Below are 17686 nucleotides of genomic sequence, written 5' to 3'. Positions count from 1 at the left end.
CTACAAAGACACATTTGAGGGCACGTGGTTGAAGTTTATGGCGTGCCATATTTGGTATGTGCACAAAAGCAGTACACCCAAAGACTCTGGGAGACAAGTTTGGTGTGGATGGTGAGGACAAACTACGGTTCAAGGTTTCAAGGGGTGTTTGGAAATTTAGAGTACGAGATGGAATACGGTTTATCAAGTAGGATGCAGCGGTAAGTGATTCGCCCCAATAAGTAGGAGGCATATGGGCTTCAAACAAAGTGGCGCGAACCATTTCAAGGAGATGTCGATTTTTTCTTTCCGCAATGCCATTCTGTTGAGGGGAATACGGGCAGGTGGTTTGATGAACAATACTATGGAGATTCAAGAATTGCTTTAGCTCATGATTGATTAATTCCCCACCATTATCAGTACAAAGAACTTGAATTGACGTCTGATATTGAGAGGCAACCATTGAAACTGTTTAAAGAGAGAGCAAACATCTTGCTTTGTTTTCATTAAACATACCCAAGTCATGCGGCTATGGTCATCAATAAAAGAACCAAACCATCTTGCACCACTCAGGGTTGGAATTTTTGTAGGGCCCCAAACATCAGAATGTACGATCATAAATGGCAAAGAACTTTTATTCAAACTCAGTGGAAAAGAAGCACGGTGACTCTTTGCCAATGCACAAACTTCACATTTTAACAACGATGGAGAAATATCTGAAAACAACTTGGGAAATAAATGCTTTAAGTAACCAAATGAAGCATGTCCGAAACGCTTGTGCCACAACCAGAGTTTGGAAGATGACGCAGACGTCTGATTAGTGACTGAGAAAGACTGAGCTAAAGCACTTGAGCTAGTTGGTGCAAGATCAAGATAATAGAGCTTCCCTCGCCTAGTACCACACCCAATTGTCCTCCGCGTCTTGATGTCCTTGAAGACACAAAAATCAGGCCAAAAAATTACCACACAATTCAAGGTAGTAGTTATTTGAGAGACAGATAACAAATTAAAGTTTAGTGAAGGGACCACAAGAACGGAATCTAAATTGAGATTTTTCGGTAGAGAGAGAGAACCTTCACCAATAACTGAAGCTGAGTTTCCATTGGCAGTAGACACGACATGTGTATCAGGGGATTTCAAATTAGAGATAGAATTGATATCAAAGGACATATGATCAGTTGATCCAGAATCAATAATCCAAGTACAAGACCCACTAGTAGCAGGATTGTCGAGAGACTTACCTGGGGAAGTTGAAACATGTAATGTAGCAACATCTGGTGTAGATGATTCAGCTATGACAGCAGCAGCGGAAGCGTTACGCAAAGATTTTGTGTTACGCTTAGTTGGAGCCTTAGCTGGATCCCACCATTCGGGGTAGCCAATCAAGTCATAACATCGTGCCTTGGTATGTCCCGTGCCACCACAATGAGTACAAGTTCTCGGTGGTCCCGATGATCCAGAAGATTTATTACCAATCTCAAAACTCCGGGAGGTTGGCGTGGATGCAGATCGACGGGTAGATGGTGTAGGACGGCGGGCTAACATAGCCACCGAATCAGGTGTAGTCAGATCACCAATCAGAAGAGTTCGACGATTAGCTTCACGTCGAACATATCCATATGTGTGTTCAAGATCCAAACTTGGATCCATACGAAGAATCTCTCCTCGCACCTGTTCGAATTCAGCATCAAGCCCATTCAAAAAGATATGAATCCGCAATTTCTCGGTAGATCTCTTGTACGCAACAATATCATCAGGATCATTCATTTTCACTTTGTCACGGTGATCAAGTTCCTGGAAAATTTCAACTAGTTCACCATAATATGTAGGAAGAGGACAACCCAATTGACGGAGAGAAAAAGAACATTGATTGAGAGCGAAGATTTGTGTTTCATCGGAACCATCATAGAATGCTTTGGCAAGAGCACTCCAAATTTCACGAGCCGTATGGAGGCGAATATATCTCTTCATAATCTCGAGCACCATGGATGTGAGTAACCAGCTTTTAACTTTTTGATTTTCAGCATACCACTTGGAATAGGAAGGATCCTTTGCTTCAGGTTCGGGAGTGTCACCGAGAATATAATCCAGTTTTTCACGACCAGCTATATTCATTTCAAGGATTTGGGACCAGACATCGTAATTGGTTTCTGTGAGAGTTATGCCGGCATTGAAGCCAGAGTTTTCAGATTGTACATGGATAATGGGAGAAGATGATTTGGTGGTGGGTTCAATTGGGTTGGTGGCCATGGTTTGGTATGATGAAGTTACAGAGAGTCAGGTATTTGTCGAAGGATTCCAGTGATCGGAACCTGCTCCGATACCATGAAGATTTGAAGGTCACTGAAGATGATTTTTATTCAATAAATAAACTCAAGGATACATGGCCTCTTTAATAGCCCTTTGTACAAGACTAGGAATTAAGCACGGTGAATCAATCACATAATTACAGGGATCACTCTATCAATTACAACTAATTATGGACTATCTCTATCAATCTGATTACAACTAATTAGGAGATAATTATGGTAATCTGCAACACTCCTACACTGCATCCATCCCTGTTGAGAGGTGTGATCAAAACTTGATTGAGCAAACTTAGAGGTTGTCCAATAAGTTCAAGTTCTTCATCTTGTGGAACACTCTCGCAACCCCATGGATATAGGCTTTTTCTAACTGAACCATGTAAGTTTCTGGCGTAAATTTGAGGGTGGGCTCCTACACTGCATGTGGTTATTGCTTGTTGGTAGCTCAAAGTTCAAACTTGTCCCGATTGGTTTATATTCGAATTTGTTCATTGAGATGGTATATTTTGTGATTGTTCCGCCATGCCTATCCCCAACAAAATTGATCCATTTTAATGTTATTTAACCTAGAACTCTTTCGAAATGTAAGTTTGAAATAATACTTTTTGATTGAATTTTATTCATTAACTATTGTGACATGTTTGCAAACATTTACAATTCATTATAGAAATAGAAATAGAAAATTAAAATAATAAATATATTCTAAAATGAAGCATAAGACAATCAAATCTAAATAAGAGATAATTATCTTAATAAATAGCTACTCAATTATTTCCAGCCTAAAGATCTTCAAATTGAAACCCGAAAAAAAACCCTACCCGCCTCCTCTCTCTCTCGTAGTACAGATCTGAGGAGGAGGAGGAGACCACCATCTCCTTCTCCTCCATACACCTTTTATAGTATGTTTTGTTAGTTCTGTTGTTGCTAGTTCATAGATCTAGTCTACAATCTATGTTCTATTCAAAAAGAAATACGCAAGGTTTCTTCACCACGCCGTCCCCTATGAAAATGAAATATGGTTCTTCTCATCCCGTTGTCATAGATTCTTCACAACATCGATTCTCTTGGTATGTTCCAGTGACACATATTTGTTGCATAATGATGGAGTTCATAGATTTGGTGGAGATGGTTTTTTTTGATGAAGGGGAAGCCAAGAATCTTGAACCAATTCATGTGTATTGTTTTTCTTCTTTTTTTGTTTAGTCTGTTCGGGTTTAGCCCGAGACAGTGTTATTCGAGAACATCTCGGTGTTGCCTGCTATTAGTATAGTATTTGTTCTTCGGTTTTGTAATTCCTTAGTTCGTGTTTGTAAATTCCTAGGTCACTAACGTGATGCTAGGTGTAACGTTTGTTACTATGGAATAAAGTGCGGGGATTTAAACCATTTGTAAAGAATAATTGAAACCCGAAAAATCATACATTAACACAATTTTATTAAAAAAGGTTTTTTCATGCGTGCATGACCTATTGATTAATTAAGCAAGTGTTTTGGAACCCCTAACCTTCGGACCAGGTTTCATATAAAGTACAATAGAACTAGCCTGTTTAGCAGGATGTCCATTTAACACTTGAATATGATAATTCCATTTTAGCTCCGTGAGGTATAAAATATTTTTTTTTAAATCTCAAAAAAATAAATAGAAAGCATGTAAAATTTTAAGTATTGAATTTAAAAAAAAATAATTGTGTTATACAATTTTCATCCAGTGTTTAGAACCATTTTGATTTTTATGCATTTTCTTTAATGAATTTGATTATTTTATTCCACATAACATAGAGCATTGGATTCAAAATAAATAGAGAAATGAAACAAAAGATACGGTTGGGCTAGAACAGTTATTATATGAGGTTAACTCAATGCTAGTTACAGAGGCATATAATAGATCAATACGAACATCATGAGCTGTCCCGGAATAAATCTTATTATTGTTGATACCTTCTTCTCCTTCTTCCATAACGTGATTGTTAGTATGTTGTGATAGGTGAGATTTGTGGCTCCTCTGTTATTTTTATTGGCAACCTAAGATGAAACAAAACATTTCGATCTAGATTATAAATTTTATTCTCTTTGCACTCCAATATTTTATCATTTAAAGAAAATAATCAGAATGACTTGACTCATTGCTACGTGATAATCTTTTATTAATGAATAATGATCACTGGTTAAATGTTATTATTATAAATCTTAGTCAAGCATCTACTATAATGACAAAGTTTATGGGTGGTTAAGAAGAAATGAGACTAGTTACATGGTCTTGTCATCAACATAACAGCACACACCCTAAGTCTAAGAAATGTAGGGTAAAATGCAGTGAGACACCCTGAATTTCATCTATTTTGTTGATTAATGTTGAAAAAAAGTCCGATATCGCTAAAATAAAAATCTAGACAAATTTGAAGTCCATGAGTTTCCTTCACTTACTAAGGCATTTTAAAACCATCAGCCTTGAAAGGTAGTAGAAATTATGTGATGTACTGGGCTTCAGTGGACAGTATTTTATAATGATAGTCAAGTTTGGGCAAGTGAGTCCATTGGTGTTTCCTAACAATGGTATCAAAGCGAGGTTGTTTAACTCTAATGTGGGTTGTACCTGTTGTTGGACCAAAGGTTCTAAATTTTAGTTTTGATGATTGAACCATGCCATGGTATTTGATTCAATGCATTATGTGATGAATGTGATTGCAAAATGATTGAACTTGAAACTTGCATAAAATCGGTTTTCATTATAAGTGTCCAAAACTAGTTGAGAACTTAATGATTGTTCTTATATCAAATGAACGCTGATTAAGCTGAAATTTGGCAGAGACTTAATTCACATCTTGATGAACATTTTTTGTGGTGGAATGATTGAAAAAATTTAATGTTTACTTGCTCAAAATCTGTGCTCTAATCACCGTCCGAATTTGCTATATTATTTTCTTAGCTGAATGCTTATGTAGTTTACTATGTGACTTAACGATATTCGTTCAAGCTAAAATTTTACATGTATATTTATATATCTGTGATATGATGTTCTATGTGCAAATATGGATTATTTGAACTCAACTAACTCATATGTCAAGCATGATGCTCAAGTGATCTTACAAGCACACTTTGAAGTTTTTCAGGCTAGGTCTGAATTTTCTAGTACATATATGAGCATTCCAACGGTCCAAGAATGGTCTTGAAAGGCCTAGGGCTTTCTAAGAAATTCCTATATACCCTTAGCAATTAGAAGCAAATTGGAGTAAATTTAGAAATTGGCCATGTCAAGAAGTGAGGTGGCCGAGCATGCTATATTTGTGTGAATGATGTGGCACGTTTAAATTATTGTTCAAGGTTGTCGTTTGTTGACTAAGTGAAGAAGGAAATCTTACTTGAAAACAAAAGAGCAAGAAACAAGGTTACTTCCTTATTCATCCTACTTAAAGTTTCGCTTTCTATACTTAAAATCTAAAATCAAGGAAGCCATTTCAAAGAGTAATTAATGGAGAGCTCAGACAAATTTTAAGAAAGTTCCCAATATATAATCAAGCCAGATTCAAGGGATTCAGGTTCTGATTTTTTTATAGGTGTTTGAATTCAAAATGAAGGAAGGACTTACCACATTTGAAGGCACAAATTGTGGGAAATAAAATCAGGACTTGGTCTACTTATATTGTTGAAGTCAAGGCCGGCTATAGAAGGGAACAAGTGAAGAAGTTTATCTTCCAATTCAAGTGGAGCCGATTTCACCATTAATAAGAGTAAATTAATAGCTGATTATTTGAAGATTTTCCATACTAGACAAGAGGGCTGAATCTGCAGAATAATGAAGAAGAAAATCAAATTCCATACAAATCAAAGGGAGCTGATTTTTTCAAAAATGAAGAGAAATTAAAGAAATCATAGCCGCCCCTTGTGAAGACAAATTGGAGGATTTCTTTCCTACTTTGTGAAAACCAAGACTGAAGGTTTATTTCCTAATTGGATAGTCAAACCGTATGCCAAATTGGAGAGCATTATGACGTCTGATTTCATGGAAGGATTGAGAATACTTTTGCCAAGTAAATTAGAGATCACATTACCGTATTCCGAAGAGGAAATCGTGGAGATAACTTTGTGAATCAAATCAGAATCGAAGGGTTGACAAACTCTAGTATCAACCATATATTATGGTCGTGCATCAAGAGAGACTAAGAAGAACACTTGTGCAAGCTATTGAGCCATGAATCATCTCTATCAATTCTCAATTATTTCATTTTTTCTATCCAAGCAAGCATCTATTGATCATCTCTACCTGAGTATATTTTTTCTTCTAAAAGAGCTCCTACACTTCATTTACATATCCTACCCATGAGCTATTATCCTTTTTCTCCTAGTTTGCTGCTGTAAATGCTGAGAGAGAACCTGAGCCAAACACTTGTAAAAGCCCTTAATTGGGTATATCATCCTTATGAGAATTGTGAGAGTTTTGTGATTTGCCTTTAAAACCATGTGTGTAAAAGTTAAGAGGGTGAACTTGTGAAAACCTATGAGTTTCGGTGGTGAACTCCGAAAAATCACCATTTTCATAGTGAATTGAACTCCTAAGCAAGGGTGCTTAGAGAGTGGACATGGGAGGACTTGGTGAAGTTTTCGAATCACTATAAATCACTGTTTGCATTTCTCTTCCTTACACTTTTACAACTTTCCTTATTGTTTTTATTATTTGCTTATCTTGTAAAATTTATCTTTTGTGTTTTGTGTGATGATTTTATTAAAGAGGTTCCTAAAGGAATTTTGGGACACAATTTACCCCCTTCTTGTGTGGCCTACATCTTTCACCTATGTCTCCTGATTCCACTTGGTTTGCTTGATCTCGGGCCCACAGTGAAAGGGGGATTTGTTGAGAAAAGTCTCACATCGCTAAAATAAAAATATAATGGATATGTTATAATACCATGAGTTTCCTTGAGTTAGTACGACGCGCTTTAAAGTCGTGATCTTAGAAAGACCCTGAAAGTTCTATAATGGGTTAGGCTTGGACTTGGACTCGAGGGAGTGAACAATATTATTTCACAAGTGTTATTTTATGACACAATAAAGCATGTCCTATAGTTCAAAATTAAGCTAAAGCAAGAGGAGGGGAAAAAAAAAAACTGACCTGGATGAGGCCTAATGGTTGTATTGACACAATAACCATTCTCAAGAAGTCTCATGATCAACCATGAAGCTATGTACCCTGTTACACAAACTGTACCTTTGTTTCCTTTAATGATCACTCTTCTATATATTCCCTGATAAGCTCATATATTCTCTCATTTTAGTACTATCTAAACTTGGTTTTTGTTAGAGGATTAGCTTTAAAAAGGACTTATTACTTTGTTTTCCTCATTTTCAGTTTTCTTGAGCACTTGGATAGTTTTTGATGGAAAATGGTCTATTTTGAGTATTTTGAAGAACCGTCAATTGGAGAATAAAGCTAAGACCTTTAAGAATGTTGGAGAATATTTTGGGAATTTTTGGTGAAGCCAATTGACCCAGATTTTGAAGACAAGTTGACTTGAAATACGATCTTGGCAAAACTGCGCTACCTGTGAAGAAGTGGGTCTAGAAGATTCCACATAATTTTCCTAGAGATGATATAGCACTAGAAAGCTAAGACATCAAGCTTCAATTTACATATTTTTAGAGATTTTTATGAAGGGTGGAACATGGAAGAAATACGTGCAAGACATCCAGCGGTGCAGTTTCCTAATCAAAGAAGAAGTCAACCTCTTCCCTTTTTGTTGGGTTTATTGTTTCGGAAACCAAGGGTAAGTTTCCTTGGAGTTTTAGTATTTGTTGTAGAAGAAGTTTAGGGTTTGAAAGAGCTATTTAAGGAGGAATTCAGAGGATTCTCACATACGTTCGGAGGGTTCAACACTCGGACATTTAGTCGACTTTTCTAGGGTGTTCTCCAGCTTTTCTTGTGGTTTTCATTCATGACTAACACTTTTGCTAGGGCATGATGAAATCTTGATATGATTCTCTAGTTTGTTTACTGTTCTTATCTTTGATTGCTCTTTTGATGTTGGATTTCTAATCATTGTGCTATATACTTGTTTGATTGCTTGGATGATTGGCCACCAACTATGTTTGCAATTAAGTAATTTGATGCAAGCTCATGTAGATACCATACGGCGTTTGGGACCAGCTTGTTGTGATTAGGAATTGGGAACGCCTAGGGTAGATACCATACTCCTAGGGTTTACATGGCATGTTAATGAATTCTTGCACTTAAGGACATCTTGCATGTTCATATTTGAGTTAGATACCATAACCAAATTGCATGTTAAGATAAACGAATTAACCTAGATACCATAGGTAATTCACACCTTAGTGGATTCGCCAACAACATCGATTGAGTGGATTAAAGGTAAGGTAAGGTAATCAACAACTAGAGAGGATTATTGAGATGGATTCATTGTCCTAGTGCTTTCATAAATTTGTTTTCTCAACTAAAATCAACAAGTTTGTGTTTTCGTTACTTCGTTACTTTAATTTCGTTACTTGCTATCTAAAATCAACCATATCCCAATAATTATTTATTTTGCTAGGTTTAGTATAGTAGTTAATTGTATTGTTTATCCAATCCTTGGGGTTCGACTTCGTTCTTGCATAACCTATTATACTAAAGTCTTGTACGCTTGCGAGTATTTTAATTTGGGATTTTTGTTTGCTTATTTTAAGTGATCGAAAATTATTATTATTTCCTACTCCTTTCCGTGTCCCAACAGCTTATTATATAGCATGGGAGATGTGTTACCCAAGGCTATATAATAAGCTGAAGAAATTTAAATGTCTTGAGGCTTTGAAAGGTATGGGAGAAGACCGTGGACCAACAAATAAAACATGGCCTTTTTTAAATTTTTTATTGACCGTGGACCAGTTGCTTTGGTGAAAACCACCCATCTTCTCCTCCTGCGGGCAAACCCTAAGATCGGAGGCGTCCTTGAGGGGTGGCAACACGGGCCGACCCCCCGGTGTCCTCAAATTCTCATGACCCCATTTTTTTGAAAAATTATTTGTATTATAGCAACCCAAATCATTTTAAGGCATATTTGGGGGGAAAAAAATTAGCCTAATAACTTCTAGCCCATTTCAACTTAAAAATCAATAAAAGTTAAATATGTTGGGTATTAAAAGTGATTTGGCGAAAAAAAAAATTGATTACACCAATATAATGAGGGCAAAAGAGTATTTTTCATCCCTCAACTATTGGTCGGGTTTCATTTTCGTCCCTTAACTTTTTTTTCTTCTCTTTTTTGTCCCCCAGCTATGGGAAAGTACCTTGTTTATCCCTCGAATAAATCCAACCATTGAAAAATCCTACGTGGCATCATATTGTTCGTCAGATCAGGTTTTTCCCAACTTCAATCTCACTTAAAAGGACGAAAATGATACTTTTCAATAGTTGAGGGACGCAAATGGAAGAAAAAAAGCTTGGGGACAAAAATGAAACTTACCCCATAGTTGAGGGATGAAAAATATCTTTTTGCCATATAATGAGTGATTTTGCATCTCGAAATGTTTGAATTTAGAAGAGTCATATTTTAGTAATATATGACATTTAATTTTTTTTAATAGGGCCATTTTTCTAGAGTTCGCCCTGAGTCCTCAAAGACTCGGTACGCCATTGCCTAAGATATTATTATTCATGGTCAATTGCAGAGATATGAGGACCATTTTATGTAAGAAATGGTCTTAGTTTTTTTGTAGAAAAAAAAAATCAATGTTCAACAATGGAGTCTCCGTATGTACAAGGGCATTTCGTGCGGTCAATTGCAGGAGTGTAATAAAATTTGGTAGTCAATCAAATTCTATAATTTAATAGCAATTTCTTATCCCGCATGAGAACGATTCTTTAAAATAAAGTAGAAAAGTCAGGCATTGAAAAGCATTATCAAATCACAAAGCAAAAGGCTTACATGATAATTTTTAAGCAGATGCAAACGGTATGACTTGATAGCTATTAACCATTCTCTTAGCAGGAAGTTCCACATTTAAACAAATATACAAGGATTATCTTTATACGTTTATTATTTACTTCAACAAAGGAATAGTTGATTGACAGATGGAAACAACAAAGAAGATTTAATCAACGTTTAATCAACAATACAACATTGGAATCCACCAGATTTGAGAGAAAACTCTATAGGGTTTCAATATATTTATCAAAATCAAATTTAATGACCACAAGGGTCATCTACAACCCTAAATAATGAAAAATACAAAATGTAAAATTAGTACAATATCCTTGAAACATAAAACTGTCCATTTAAGGTCCTAAACGATGGAGTTTCGAAAAAATAGAGTGGGGCTAGAACCGTGGCCCTAGTCTTGATCACCATGTTGATTCGAGTCACCTGATCGAATTTCGTGCAATTCTTAAAATATGCCGATTTTCAATCCTACTAAGCGGTTTTATTGTGAATCACTACAAGAAAATTGGGAATAGATGATAGAGCATTTATGATAAAAATCATTGTATCACAAAACAATGACATATTTGTGATAGAAAAACGGTCTATCAGACTATTAATAATAGATTTGTGATAGAACTTATGTATATCATGAATAGATGATAGTCTTGTGATAGACGTATGATATAATTTTTGTCTATCAATAAAATATGATAAATTTGTGATAGAAATTATATCTATCACATTTTTTTTGATAAAATTTTAATATTAACCATATTTTGACCCAAATTTTAATTAATATTTATTAGATAAAATAAAGCAAACTTTGCGTTTTGTTAGACAAAATAAGCCATATATTCATAATATTTTATTAAAAAAATAAAGCAAATGTGTGTTTTGCTAACCTAATACAACCGTTGCTTGCCTAGTGTTTCTAAGTGTTTGCTCAACTCTCTCGCGATTCACTCTCACAACTCGCAAGACCTACATTGGAAATCGAAGTCGCGATTCACTCTAAACTCTCAAGACCGGCCTGAAATCCGACGCCATCGACACCGTTGACACCATCGACGGAGCAACCCTCTATGCATCTCCGCAGCTGTTTGAAGATCGAAGCCATTGAAATTGGAAGCCATCGACGGGCGACCCTCTACTCACCCGTGATGAATCTTTCATTCCTAACTCAGGTACGTGCATCCTCTTCTTTCCTTTTACTCCATTGTGCATTTTGCTTTTATTTATGATTTTTGTTGTGGGTTTTCTGCGATTCAAGATAATCCAAGCCGAGTGGACACCATTGACATAAAAAGAGCCCTAGCCTCCATTGTAGACCGTTGACACCCCATATACGAACCAGCCAGGTGATTATCTCATCATTTTATAACTGCTTATTGACTTTTGTGTTATAAATTTCCCTACCTTTTCTCTGACAAGCCATTGTCTATGGGAAAACTGGAGAAAGTTAACCAAACTTTACTAGATCAAGCACATTTGTACATTTTGCATAACACACAAGAAGTTGAACCATACATTAGGTAATCTCTTCAATTTCTACCATGTAATGTAATCTGTTTGTATAATATCTATATTGGATAACATGTGTAATGTATCATATGTTCAATTCCTTTTAGTGAGTACCTGGAATGGCTTAGAACTTGTCATCCACATCAAAATGAAAAATGGTTACAAGAGGAACACAACCGTACCTTTGCCGATTGGATAACTGATAAGGTTATGCTCAACATTTGTGTTAAGTTCAATATTCATTTACTTGTTTGTTATTGCTCATTAAAAAAAATAATGCTCACATACACTTCGTGCTTATTAGGTGTACTCGTTGATTGAAAATCGTGTTGCTGTATCGGATACCTTACGTTGGATATCACAACGCCCTTTTCCTTTCGTAGATAAACAACTAGGTTATGATATTAATGGTTTTCACTTTGTAACACGTGATCGAGAGTCAAACCGAGTTACTCAAAATAGTGGAGTAACTCTAGTTGAGAAAGTCATGCATGTTGCTACTTCTAAAGATAAAAATCCTATAACATGTGACATGACATTTTATGGGATTATAGATGAGATATGGGTTGTTGACTACCACTTGTTAAAAATTCCTGTGTTGAAGTGTGATTGGGTTCAAAATAGGGGTGGTGTGAAGAAGGATGAACATGGATTCATCTTAGTGGACTTAAACCGGTTAGGGTATAAATCTGATCCATTTATATTGGCTTCTCAAGCCAATCAAGTGTTTTATGTACCTGATCAGATTGAAACAAAATGGTCTATTGTATGTCATATGCCCAGTAGAGGTGATCCCTACCAAAGAATTGAAGATGATATCTATTACAATGTTGCTGAACACCCTCCGTTTTGTTATGATTTACCAACTAATGCTTTTCTACATTCTGTCAATGGCGAGCAAGAAATATTCTCACGAAATACCGAAGAGGGAATTTGGATCGAACGTTGAAATACCATTATATAGAACCCTGTTGGCAGTGAGTAATCATTAATTTCTTAAATATTTTATTGTTTAATTGTGTGTTTTGTGCATATGTTTGCGTGTGATGGCTTTTTTCTTTTAATTCTGTGTCGTGGCTTAAGTTCTTATGTTATTTATGTTTTGCAATTTTCAGGTGTAGTTAAATGGATAAAAGAAAGGGTTCTTTTGACGACAAGGATAATTTTGAGGTTGCATATTATGATAAACTGCTTAACCATGAAGACGATGAAGACGAAGACACTGAAGATGTGATGTTGAAGGTGAATTTGTTGAAGGTGACGATGTTCTAGGTGCTGATGTTCAAGGTGACGATTTCAAGGTGCTGATGTTCTAGAGAGCAGTAACCCGAAAAGAGGTGTCAATAGGGGTGCCAGGCAGAATAAAAAATTAAGAACGACGAAGGGGAGGATAGTGGTACAATATAATTCAATGGGAGTTCCTACAGGTGATGAGGCCACTGAGCTATATACATATCTTGGAGTCTTGGCTCGTACTTCGGTTTCAATCCTCGAAAAAGATTGGCGTAAAATGTCATTTGAGATAAAGGATTGCCTATGGGAGTCTATTCGGGTAAAGTTCAACATTACATACTCTGAATAGACAACCTATGATGAATATACATAATTTATTTATTAGTAACCTTCACTTACTAACACTCACTTCTATTTTGTTATCAATGATTATTAGGAACGCTTTGTTATTCATCCTAACAGTAAAAAGACACTGTTATAGTCAATTGGGCATGCATTTCGTAACTTCAAGTACGTGCTGACAGGAAAGTACATCATGCCATTCATTGGGGATCGGAAGTTGCTATATACCCCCCATTGAATATCCCCAAATTAAGAAACTTGTTTGGAGAGAGTTTGTTAATAAACATTTAGCTGATGACTTTCATGTGTATATCTTCAAATTAGAATTGATTCATCACTTGTTCATATATGTTTGACATATAACAAGAAATAACTAATATGTATGTTTTACTACAGAGAGTCAGTTCCACGAACAAGGGGAAAAGGGCCTTATATAAGTTCAATCATCGACTCAGTCGAAGAGGATACGTTGGTTTGATGAAAGATGTAGTAAGTTGCTTTCATGTTATACTAATTTAATTATTTTAAGAGATTTTATTTACTGCATTAAAATAATGTAACCTGTTTATCCACCAGTGCTCAGAAACCGGTGCTTCTGAAGATTTAGTTGATAGAAGTGAACTTTGGAAGAGAGCTCGGAGAATGAAAAATGGAGGATACGACCCCGAAACTGCAGACATTATTAACAAAATTGTGAGCAACTTAAACATTGTCCTTTATATTAATGTGGTGAAATATGACTGCTTTCTTTTTTATGTTACAGGAGAAGCTGAAAAAGGAGGTTGAAGAAAGGTCATTGAAGTCAGATGGAAGAAACGACATACTTGCACAATCACTGGGAAGGCTTCCTCAAACTGGTCACATACAAGGTGTTGGCAAATTTGTTAACGTTACAAAGTACTTTCACAGCGTGAATGTACCTCGCTACTCAATTGAAAATCACTAGATTGAGCTTTCTGCTTGGAAGAAATCAATTGAAAAGTAACTGGAAGAAATCACAAACATATTAAAGGACAAAGCTCCATATTCAGATGTAGAAAGTTCCACCTTCCCACCATCTCCTTTATTTCGTGATGATGATTGCATAGAAAAAGACAAGGACAATGACAAAGTGGATGGAGTTGATGAATAGAAGATTAGTTTATCTAATTTTTGTTAGGTTTTACTTTGGCTACTTTATCTCTTCTTATTACTGCTATTTGAATATGCTGTTGCTATTTGAATATGTAAAATTATAGGAGCCTAGTAATTTGGACGGTAATTTGGATAACTCAACTGTGAAGAAGAGGGAATTCTCACTTCAAAGAGCAGTGGAAAATAGGGAAGGACCTGATGAAAAGGATGACATTACAACTATGAAGAAAAGAGGAAAATCTTTGACTCTTGCTGCCAACCTAGGAAAAAGTCCAAGACTCAACCCCAACTTACGAACGGATGCTGCAGATGAGAAAGGAAAAAGGGGGATTAGAAGTACCAAAAAGCAACTGTTTAAGGAGAAGTTTCATTACCTAGTAGTGAGGATCCAATGACAAGGGATGAAAGACTGAAAAAGCTGGAAAGCAAGAAAGTAGTAGTGCAGCATGTACGAAACACTAGGCAGGCAGAGGCGGGGCACCAGAATAGTCATTCAATTTTGCAATTGTTTGCCAAGTTGTGTGAGACACAGTTGCCTAAAGATGGCTGGATTCCATATCTTGTGTCAGAGGGTGTATTTGAGGCAAAAGGGATTAGAGCTCATATTGGGATGATGGAGTGTAAAGCATTGCTGACTATGCAACCGTTAGGAGTCAACGTCATTGAACTATACATTGCGTAAGACATTTTCATTTTCCTTTACACTTAATTGTTTTACATGATGTTGGGATACCCGTCTACTTATGATGTTTGTACCAACTGTTTCAGGTTGTTGTACGACTCTCTTCTCCCAAATAGGAACGGAATGACACAATTTGGATTCATATGTCCGGGCACGGTGTCACCACCTCCGCAGAATAGAGCGTTTGTGTTGGCGTCTGAAAAAGGCCAGTTCTTATTTATGCCATACAATCCCATGTCTGAATTCAGTGTTCTTATTTCAATTTTCATTCAGTTTAGCATGTCTTTCATAACTGATGATTTATAACATAACTGTTGGTTTCTCTATTACTTGCTTACTTTCTTCTTCTTCTTTTTTGCTATTTTAGTTTCCATTGGATTTTACTTGTGATTGATATGGTGAAAAAAGAAGTGTTTTATCTGGATCCTATGGGGCAAGATAATCTTGATCATGATTTGGAATATATGATTAAAGCGTATGTATTCTTTCTATTTGATTGCATTCTTATTTTCGGTTTGTTTCATTATATTTCAGATACTTAACTACATGTACTTTAATATGCATACAGCTCCATGACAATGTACACAGCCGAGGTTAGTAAGGAAAGATGGAATTACAATGCTAAGATGAGATTTGTGAAGGTAAAACAAATTACCTTAAGTAAATATTGTGTGTCTATTACTTTAAGCTAAGGCATGTTATATTTCTAACTATCATTTTCTTGTTTAACTGTGAATAGATACCCACAGAACCAGGAAATATCGAATGCGGCTATTATGTGATGCGATACCTGAAGGACATAATAGCAGACGTTAGTTTGCTAATGAATGATGTAAGTTATTGATGAATGATGAATAAGATTTCATACGTTTGGTTTATACCATATATGGCATATCAGTTCAATGGAAAGACAGTGTACACTCAGGCTGAAATCGACGAGGTTCGTTTGGAGTGGGCTAATCATTGTTCCGAAATCATCAACTCATCACCAAAACGGTTAGTACAAATTGCGATACCATACATAGATGACTTGTTTAGCAAAAACTTAAGTTGCTGGTGGATTCTTGTTTGAGATAAACCTTGTTTCATTGATTTATTTAGATTATCAGACTATATATCTGAATTGAGGTCACCCTTTGAAACATGTAAATGGTCTAGTTGGGTAACTAAAGTTCTTTCCTCTTTGCAATGTTTGGGGACCTTTCTGGGAATGGGAGGAACTGCTGCATTTCCTTGGCTAGGAATGGTTTAATTTTCTTCTTTTTTTGTTTGTGAAAACTGATAAACTTTTATAGGTTGCTGGAAATTGTGTCTTGTTTGATAGGTTGTTGCGAATTCTCTCTTGTTTTGCATGCATGGAATTGCTTTGATTAAAGTACTAGAGATATAAAGTTTGGGAATCTGTTGCTTATATAAGATGAGACTTTTTTCCTTGTATTGAATGTTATGTGATATTATGTAGTATATTATAATGCTTTTGGATTTAATTTTATATCCAATTTAATTTTAATTTCATATATCAAATCTGTAAATGAATTTTAAATACAGGAATAAATAAATAAAATTTAAAATTAGTATTTATTTGAAAATAATTTTTTAATCTCGTGACATAAAAAACCAGTCACAAAATTCTGTCACAAAAATACCGAATTAAAAATTTTGGCGCAAAAATAAATAATTTTGGCACCAAAAATAAATGAAAATTTTTTTAAAAATATTTCATTTTCCCACCATAAAATCAAACTTAAAAAGTTAGTACCCGCAAAAAAAAAAAACTCCCACCAAAATATTAACCGAAATTAATTAAAAAATTAATTTCTTGGTGTGATAGATTTATGATTATTAAATTATATCATTAATGCATGATAGATTTTTTTTATGTCATAAAGGATGACAATGACATACATGATAGAAACGTACTCTATCATGCACCCCCTTTTATGACAATGTTTTTCTATCATCTAAGACCCTTTTTCTTTTAGCGAATATAGCAAACCAGTCCTATATCATTAACTGCCAAGGATTCTAAGTAAATTTCATAAGTGAACGAATCACAACCTGATGAGAATCATAGGAGTGAGAGAGTTAAGGGAGAAGAACAGTGTTGTCAAAGTCTTATTAATTTTAGTCTCATGGTCCTTTTAATTTTAGTTTAAGTGTCTCTTTAATTTCTAAAAGAGACATCTAGGTTAGTTCAAGAGTAAGTATGGAATAGTTTATTTCCTTATTTAATTTGGGTGTCGAAGTTAGGCTTTGAAGATGACTTCTCCATCTGTTGAACGGGGGCCTAAGATTGGACTTACCTTGAATATCAATGATAAGAAATTTATAGCTTGTGGAATTATTGGCCATCAATGTTCCCATGTTCAAAATAGATCAGTTTACAAACAATGAAAACTCATACTAACGCTTGTGTTGTTTGGAATACATCTAGTACCAACAGGTGAGGTTTGAAGTATTGGAAAAGAACAATAGAAGGATAACTAAGGCATTGGAGAAGATGACTAAAACTGATGAGGACTTGATTCCAGATCCAACACCAAGCCACTCCACTCCACCCAAAATACCCTAAAAGCAGAA

General features: G+C 35.5%; 1 protein-coding gene across 1 annotated transcript; it reads left to right on the top strand.

Annotated features, from left to right (window-relative positions):
• The first annotated feature begins 13646 nt into the window (after nt 1–13646).
• On the top strand, nt 13647–14419 carry LOC120010250. The gene is made up of 2 exons (XM_038860982.1): nt 13647–13779; nt 13867–14419. Exons 1-2 carry the CDS (start codon nt 13669–13671, stop codon nt 14074–14076), a joined length of 321 nt encoding a protein of 106 aa, XP_038716910.1. The 5' UTR covers nt 13647–13668; the 3' UTR covers nt 14077–14419.
• Nucleotides 14420–17686: the final 3267 nt, after the last annotated feature.

This window comes from Tripterygium wilfordii, chromosome 12, assembly GCF_013401445.1.
Source record: "Tripterygium wilfordii isolate XIE 37 chromosome 12, ASM1340144v1, whole genome shotgun sequence".
NCBI lineage: Eukaryota > Viridiplantae > Streptophyta > Magnoliopsida > Celastrales > Celastraceae > Tripterygium > Tripterygium wilfordii.
The sequence above is the reverse complement of the archived record's forward strand: the minus strand, read 5'-3'. Positions and strand labels throughout refer to the sequence as shown.

Excerpts from the sequence above, each read along its gene's own strand:
- LOC120010250 (XM_038860982.1), top strand. The coding sequence starts at position 13,669 with ATGTATGTTTTACTACAGAGAGTCAGTTCCACGAACAAGGGGAAAAGG. Across the intron at positions 13,780-13,866 it reads TTGGTTTGATGAAAGATGTA|TGCTCAGAAACCGGTGCTTC; the intron begins GTAAGTTGCTTT and ends TTTATCCACCAG.